This window comes from Camelus bactrianus, chromosome 14, assembly GCF_048773025.1.
Source record: "Camelus bactrianus isolate YW-2024 breed Bactrian camel chromosome 14, ASM4877302v1, whole genome shotgun sequence".
Lineage (NCBI taxonomy): Eukaryota > Metazoa > Chordata > Mammalia > Artiodactyla > Camelidae > Camelus > Camelus bactrianus.
This window is the reverse complement of record NC_133552.1, coordinates 27,697,472-27,706,085: the sequence shown is the minus strand read 5'-3', so window position 1 is coordinate 27,706,085 and position 8,614 is coordinate 27,697,472. Positions and strand designations below refer to the sequence as shown.

General features: G+C 38.6%; 1 protein-coding gene across 2 annotated transcripts in view; it reads right to left on the bottom strand.

The window, feature by feature from the left end:
• Positions 1-1,885: 1,885 nt before the first annotated feature.
• The window catches only part of TDRD3 (tudor domain containing 3), a 151,087-nt gene continuing 144,358 nt past the window's right edge, over positions 1,886-8,614 (bottom strand). For both annotated transcript variants that reach the window (XM_074378261.1, XM_074378262.1), the window contains 2 exons: positions 7,275-7,400; positions 1,886-2,133 (listed from right to left, as the gene is read on the bottom strand). In XM_074378261.1, coding sequence (XP_074234362.1) covers positions 2,103-2,133; positions 7,275-7,400 — 157 coding nt within the window. In that variant the 3' untranslated portion in view covers positions 1,886-2,102. The remainder of the gene's footprint in view (positions 2,134-7,274; positions 7,401-8,614) is intronic.

Here is an 8,614-nt window from a genome sequence, read left to right as displayed (position 1 = left end):
TGACCTCACTTGCTATCCAATCTAAACTTACCTTCAGGTCAAATCATATAGATCACGTATGACCACACAGAACTGTTCTTAGGGACTAAGTTATCATGATAACCACTAGCCAGCACTAGTGCCATCCACTGAGTCTATTCGAGGCTCACAGTGTGTGTACTGCTGTCCCCATCTATCAAATAAGAAGGTGCAGAGAACCAGAACTTTAAGCTACTCTCAGACCTGTTTACATTCTTTTGCCTCTTCCCTCATGGACTCATCAGCTGCCAATTCATCAAAACTACCATAGGCCCTCCTCTGGTTTTCAACCCAGGATACACTTTAGAATTACTTGGAGATCTTTTTAAAAAGCCAATGTCCAGGCCACCCCACTTGTTGTTGTATGATGCACAGCAATGCAAAAAACCAAAAACAAACAGAGAAAAAAATGTGACAATGAGTGTGTATATGTCCATGTATGACTGAAAAATTGTGCTGAACACTGGGATTTGACACAACATTGTAAAATGATTATAAATCAATAAAAAAATGTTAAAAAAATAAAAATAAATAAAACACACACACACAAAAACAACCAAAAACCAACAAAAACCCTACGCTGTTAGCCATGTCTTCCCCACCTGTACTCTTTCACTTGTTAAGATACTGTGGAAACAGCCAACTGTGGGCTAATAAGTAAGCAGAACTTAGACTTACTGGGCCCTGAGAAAATGCCTAAGGCCCTCTCCTTCAAAGCAAAGCACGAAATTTTGCCGCATGTTTTGACCAGAGAATTCTGTTTTGCCCTTCCTCCCTCCCTGCCTCCTCAATCCCTCCTTCCTCCTCATTCTTTTTTTAACTGTTCACTTTCGACTTTATAGGACTGAGACTTTGAGACTGTTATCTTTGTCCTATTAGATGAAGAGTTTGTGGTTCAGATGTACTGGTTCTCTGTAATGCACATTCTGGTGGCTTCTCCAACGTCTTATCCTCTGCCTCAAATCAAATACACTTCCAGGAAAGCACAGTGCCCCGCTGGTAAGGGTGGGGCACTTGGATCAGTCCTGCACTAATCCACAGACCCTTGCTGAAGTGTCTGGTTCACGGGTTGAAAAGCAGCACAGTACAGGTAACACGGCCCAAGAGTGAAAGCTGCTCTCTTCTGAGCACACTTCTGGAAGGGACCCCAGCTCCATACCTGGATTTAACAGCTCAGGAAGTCGTACCCATCTTGGGATCACCCGGGGCAGCCCACTGCACAATGAAGCTTATGCCAGAGAAGGTAGGAATCAGAGATGCAAGGAATTAGGATCCTTCATGACAACTCTGAAACCAACTGAAACCTACCGTGCTCCTGGTAGTGAAGGAAGCCAGTACTTTAGTGCTGAGGCCAGTTTGAGCTGAGTTTTCTGTTACTTGCAACCAGATGCATCTTAAAAGATCCACTGCACATTTTATAAGAAAGGAAATGCCTGTTTTTCTGTGTGTGTGTGGTGGTGGGGGGCGCAGTGAGTGAGGTGATTAGGTCTGTTTCTAATGGAGGTACTGGGGGTTGAACCGAGGACCTTGTACATTCTACCACTGAGCTATACCCTCCCTCTCCCCCAAGGGAATGCCTGTTTTTCAACCAAATTACATTAATAGGGTGCTAAAAGCAATATTTCCAAGTTTTGAATATTTTTGCTATCATAATTAATGGTATTATCATACAAAGAACTGCTATTTGGCTTCAGGTTGTTTTGCAAGAAATGTGGCAAGCTACGTTAAGTCAGTTTACTCTGTAATTACAGCGGAGGCTTCAGAATGCTGTCACTGCCACCCTATAGAAGGCAATTAGTGTGGGGTTAGTACCAGATGAACGACAAAAACAACATTCAGCAGAGAAAACATACAGCAAAACACTGTATTTAATAGCGCACTGGTTTTATTGATGGCAGAAGAAAAAAACTCACTTGTAAAAGGTATTTGCTTTATTTAACTTTGTATTTTTTCCCATTCTTTGTATGGGTTGAATTTTTTCCCCCTAAATCTGCCTTTTAGTTCTCCAAATAATATCCACCATGGCTGCATCTTATTCTGAAGGGAAAGTAGGAGATCTATCAACAGGTTTTGACCAGGATGTTTCAGTCAACAGCTCCTTTCTTCACACAGACTCTATTTAAAAAAGAGAGGAAGACAGTGAAATTGGACCCTCAAACTGACTTTTTTATACTCAAGATACACTCTGCTGAAACTTACCTGTAAATGTGAAGTGTCTGTGTAAATACCGATAGGTCACAAATAGACCAAATTGGACAGTGCTAATTTATACACATAATTTCAATAAATCAGTATATAAACAAAAAAATCTTTCAAAATAATTTTTTTCTTCCAGAAATTCCTGAAGTACATTTCTGTCACTGTTAGTCTGTCTACTGCTAGCATGTCGACTTCAGGAATTTGGATAAACTGAGTAGAGTTTTAACAGAAGATGTCCAAAAAAGATGCAGTCTGCCAAGGAACCACATCTACCCCACCCTACCCACCTCCACATCCCCTCCGCACGTCTCACAGGTAATTTACTCGAGTCTGGCACCTCCCCCTGCCTGCTCCCCACCTTTATCAGATATCACTCTAGCTGAACCGCTCTGGATGGAGACAACAGAAAAGGCTGGCAGAGGTGGTGAGAGGAGCTTGTTTGCTCCAGTCCTGTTTCAGTTTCATGCATAAAAGAATGACTGAGTAGGGACAGCTGGAGTTCCCACAGTTGTGTTCAAACAGCTCATACGTCTTCCAAAGTAAATTGTCTCCTGCTTAGAAAATAAAGAGCTTTGGGCACTATTAACGTCACATGACGCCCATCCTGCTGGCGTCCTGGGGCCCTGCAACGTCTATCTTTATAGCCATCACCTCCCTGACTGATTTGAAAATTTTTGCAAAAAGATGCTGGTCCAGATTGTCCAAAAAAAAAAAAAAAAAGACATTTAAAAATATAGTTACCATCTAAAAACGGTGTTAAAACCTGGACTTTAGAAGATAAACAAAGTCATGGTAGTTCTATAGTAGTCTATGCTTAGCTACTGGTTTAAGGTTTCTGGTTAATATGTGGAACTGTGAAGACTATTCTTTCATCAAACAAATAAGAAACTGGAAGTGAAATTAAAAGTGTCACCACTGGTTAGAACACTCAACATACTGAGCCTGAACCTCCATGGCACTAGGGAGCTTCCTGCTGATGCGCCTTACAAGTTCTGTCCACACAGGTCTGCCCCTTCTCTCTTGTCACAGCAGGACGTGAAGCTCGAACCACTCTTCGACTGGACTAGCACAACAGCTGCTTAGATTCTTTCCCTCCTGGTACTCTAATCCATCCTACATCCAACAGCAATGTTTCTTAAGCTTAATTCTGATCACATCATTTTTATTCAGAAGTTCATGATAGCCCTGAACACATCAAACTCTTAATGTGTCTTCTGCCACCACCAAGAAATATTTTTAATGCCCATTGTTTGGTTCACATAATTCCAGCCAATGAAAGCTGTTTGCTGTGGACTCTGCAAGCCTTCTCAAGTTTTATCTTCAGAGGACTCAACCTTACTATGAAAATGAAACTTAAAATTCATCTCTTAAGTCCTGCCCCTACTAACTGGTATCTAATTTGTCGGACTCCAATCATGTCAGAAGCCTCTCCAAATGCACATAGTCTTGGTCAGTTTCACTGATTAAAGAACTATGTGTACTTTCTCTATCCACATCTGCTCTTATTTCTAAGTTGGCTGTAACAGTCACAATGAGTCCAGGAACTAGGGGCTTTGGGCCCTCTCTCCCCTCTCTCTGGGCTTGGGTCTGACCTGCCACCACTGTTTTTTAGACCTGGGCCTATTTCCCACACTGCCCCCTGAGACCTCCTCCTGTCCCTGAGCCCTAACTCCCAGGTGTCTCCTGCTTCTGCTAATCCCTGATACTGTCCTTAGTGCCAGGCTCAAGCAAAACTCAATTCTCTTTCCAGCTCTGGGGAAGTATATGAGTCGGGGAGGGCATGTAGGAGGCTTCTAAAAAAACTTTTTAGGACAGTCAAAGAATGTGTCATTACACACCAACAACTTTATCAAAACACATTGATTTAAAAGACACTTAAGCAGCTATTATGTGTCATTCATCACCTAGCAAAGTACCCAAAACATAAAAGACTATGACTATGAAATTATGGGGTTTAAGTGATAAAAGAAAGTGCCTTAAGTGTTTCTTCCTATCTTGAATAATTTTAGATAACAAAACCTTAGAAGAATTTCAGTATTAGAATTCATGCTTGTATTTGCTGGAGGTCAAATGGCTGGCTATAACATAAGCCTTCTTTTTAACGACTGGCCGGTTAGCTCAGCTGGTTAGAGTGTGTTGCTAATGACATGTGTCTTCTTTTTAAATGTTTAAGGTAATGGAAACCAGAAATGAGGAAATAAAAAGAAAATCTCTTTTCTCCCAAGAAGAAAATAATATATTCAGCTGCGTGACAAAAGCACAAAGTGTAATTCTTATTATTGCTGAACCTCCCATTCGAAAACAGTATATTTAATTTCACTTCATAATCTTTCATAACTTTGAACTAACTGCAAAAACAAATAATTTTTTTCAACCAAGATTACATTTGTCTTTCTTAATCAATTTTTAGGGTAAATTTTGCAGTGAGATTTTTTAGTGATGCCAAAATTAATTTTCTTATTAATGTGAGGATTTCCCATGCCAACAGTACAATCCAAAGCAGGCATCTGAGAAAGATGGAGTTTTAATCAGGGAATATAGAAAAACACTAAGATTGTAATGTTTAAGTTGATTAGGATCAGTTTGCATTGTACTTTTTTATATGAATAAGCTACAATTATCCCAGGTGCCATGGTTTATAATTTGCTTTTAAGCATGTACCGTTTTCTAAGGAAATGTTCGCTGGAACTCTAACGTGTAAAACATATGAAAGACATTAAGGAAGGGCCCAGAGGACTGAGAGTTCCACCCATTTGGCTGCACCCTTCCTCACTCTTATCATCTTCTGTCTACCTCTAGTCCTACCAGATCCATCTGCCTTTAGCAGCCCCACGGCACCTTTGAAGAACCTAGAGTCCCACATCCACTGTCCTAGAGTGATCAGAAATTGAGATCCTTCAGCCTTACTTTAAAATCTGTTTTAAACAATTCAGAAGATCCTGGAAAGCTTTTCTCAGTTTTCATTTCCCTTAAGAGAGAGTTAATTATAAGCACACTGAGCTTAGTTTAAAAGTGGATGTTCAACTGCACAGTGTAAATTTGCTGAAGTCCTTACATATACTTTGATTCTGCTTTGGTCTGTTCTTGCATGCTACTGAAAAATGCCCTAAGCTGAGTAGCTCTTCTGTGATACTGTGGACAATAGGTAACATCTGTTTATTTATTTGTATTAAGTGCAAAGAGAAACCAATGATAAGAGGGGAAAAGTGCTATACTGGCTTGCTCAGGTAAATCAGAAGTCAAAGAGCAGTGACTTCTGCTCCAGGCAGACCACTATATAAGGTGCAAAGGGCTAGAAAAATAGAAAACATTTCTTCACTTAGGATGACAGACTCACTTTTAACCAAGGAAAGAGCTTTGGGGAAGCTAAGAGATATGAGACTCTGGGACAGTGCTGTCCAGCAGAAATATAATGTGAGACATATGTAATTTAAAATTTCCTAGTAGCCACATCAAAAATTAAAAATAAACAGGTGAAATTAATTTTAATAACATTTTATCTCACTCAATCTACTACAAATATTATCATTTTAATACATAATCAGTAAAAATTATTGAGCTTTTTCCTCAAACTAAGTCTTTGAAATCTGGTATGCATTTTTTATTTATAGCACATCTCCATTCAGGCTACCTGCATTTCAAGTGCTAAACACCCTTGGCTGGTTTGAGGAATTGAGAGAGTCACTTGTTAGGGGACAAATACAATGTGGATAACCAGGCTTAGCAGAATGAATAGTTGAAATGAGGAACTAGGAACAATTTCTTTAAAATTCTCAGTGGTTTTGCTACTGAGAAGAAAAGACTGAGAAAAAAAGATAGAAAGTCTAAAATAGTTTTTATGTGATATATAAAAGCAGTAAAGGGAAAACTCTAATTATTTAAAAAAACTTCAAAAGACCTGGCATAAGGGAAAACTAGAAATGTTACCAACAATGGCAAAAGTATTTCTTTCCAAAAACATTAAGAAGTAAGGTCTTTGTTCACCAAAATGAGATGCCTTAGATTGGTCCCACAATTTCCTGACTTCTTTGTTACATTTCTCTTCCTTCTTATTGAAGTTGATTTTCAGATAGCAACTTTCTCTCTGAAACTCTAAGATGAAAGTTTCCCGATCGATAGCGTAGAGCCCCAAAATTACATCTCAATAAGCAATCATGTTGTCTTCATCCAATTCCTTAAGATATATATGAAACAGTTACTTTTTCTTAAAAAGGACTGAAATTAATTAAACAATAAAACATAAATTCAATTATCCAGGTTGATAGTTATTTAGTCCTTTATTTTCTTTCATCTACTTCCTGCTTTCAAACCTACAGTGATTTCACTGATTGTCATCACCTCCAATAGAAACGAGTGGGTATACAGAAGATAGGGGATAAGGAATAGCATTCTGGGGGAAAGGTTTGGAGGAAAAGGAGTTTGTAACTGTGCTATTATCTTAAATACTTAATAATTGAAAGTAGTTTTAAAACATCAGTTTTCTTCTATTACAGGCAAACCTCCGAGATATTGGAAGATTCGGTTCCAGACCACCACAAAAAAGGCGAGTCACACCAAGTCTTTGGTTTCCCAGTGCATACAAAAGTTGCATTTATACTATACTGTTGTCAACTGTGTGTGCAATAGTACTATGTCTAAAAAACACCGTACATACCTTAATTAAAAATGCTTTATTGCTAAAAAATGCTAACCATCATGTGAGCCTTCAGCGAGTCATAATCACAGATATCAAAGATCACTGATCACAGATCATCATAATAAATATAATAATAATGTGAAAGTGTGAAATACTGTGATGATTGCCAAAATGTGACACAGAGACAGGAAGTGAGCAAAGGCTGTTAGAAAAAATGGCACCGACAGACTTTCTTGACACAGAGTTGCTTGAAAACCTTCAATTTGTAAAAAACACAATGTCTGTGAAGTGTAATGAAGTGAAGCACAATGGAATGAGGTGTGCCTGTATATTGCTGTGAAACAGTAATAATCAGACTTATGCACTTAACATGAACAGCATCTTTCTTTACATGGAAAGCTCCTCACAATGTCAGCTTTACCTCCTGCTATCAGTTCCGAGCCCGAGGAGGTTGGTAGAACTGCTGGGTTGGCCGCGTGGACCGTCTTGGCTGGCCATCACCCCCTCGCCGGAACTCAAGAGTTTGGTCATAGGTGCCTTCTTCTTCCTGTTTGCAAAGAGTAGTGATTTAACACATTCAAAACAGCTCCAAGTGTCCTATGTTAAACGCTTTTATGGTCCCCATTTTGATATACCCTCTTAAGCTGCCCTGGGATTCACATCTGTCAACTTTTCTAATAGAGGGCGGCAAGGGGCAGGAAAAAAAGGCAGGGGTATTGTTAAAACTCTTTCGGTTCTTGTTAATAGAAGAATGAAATTTATGGTAGTAACATCAGAATCAAATTTAATTCCAGAAAAGGAAACTATTTCCACATAATAGCATGGTTATCTCATCAAATGACTTGACACAATGTGGTGAAAACATGGAAAAGCAAGGATTATAATAAAAATTTTAATTGAATATTTGGGCTTCTAAATATTTCCAGGTATTAATCATGGAAAGAGGTTTTGGTAAGATATGGAAAAGGCCTGAGGAGCCAGAGAACATTCACCAGCTGTCTGTCCTCATCTGATGAAATCTCCAACATCGTTAAGAACCTTACATCTAGAGACAGGAAAAAATAATGGATTGGAATGAAGAGGGAAATACCATTTACATATAAAGAAACCTTCATGCAAGACACAGCAATCACTACAGTAAGACTTAAACTGTCTTCTTCTCATTTTCTTTCTTACTAAGGGAGTAGAACCACTAGCTCAAAGAATAGCATGGATAAAATTAGGATAAGCAGATTAAACAGCAGAAAGAGTATAGTTAATTATAATATTTAAAAAGGACTTAGAAGCAACAGAAATGTAGCCAAAAGCCACACTGGTTTCTTACTGAGTGCTGCCACCCTGTTATTTTAGTGGTTTTAAATTAATGCAGCTATGAAGTATGTTCCCTTTAGAGAGAGAAAAAAATTGGCTCTCACTGTTGTTTATGAAAGAAACAGTACCTATTTCAAAAGCAGAGTTTAAATTCCAGCTGAATTATCAGAGCACAATAATTTGCATGACTTGGGAAATTGATCCTATTTCTTCCTCCTCCTCTTTACTTTATCACTGAATCTTCCATCCCAAAAGATTGCTTTCCTTTAACCTCATTAATAACATACGAAATTATATGAAAGACTGGGTTCTATTCTTCAAGTTTTACAGATCAAACTATGGCCACTTTACTTGACAGAGGAAGCAGAAAGGGGCTAAGATAACTGATCAAATCCTCTTACTTAGAAATGATACTTAATATTTGGAATGAACATATTTCTCATTAATAGG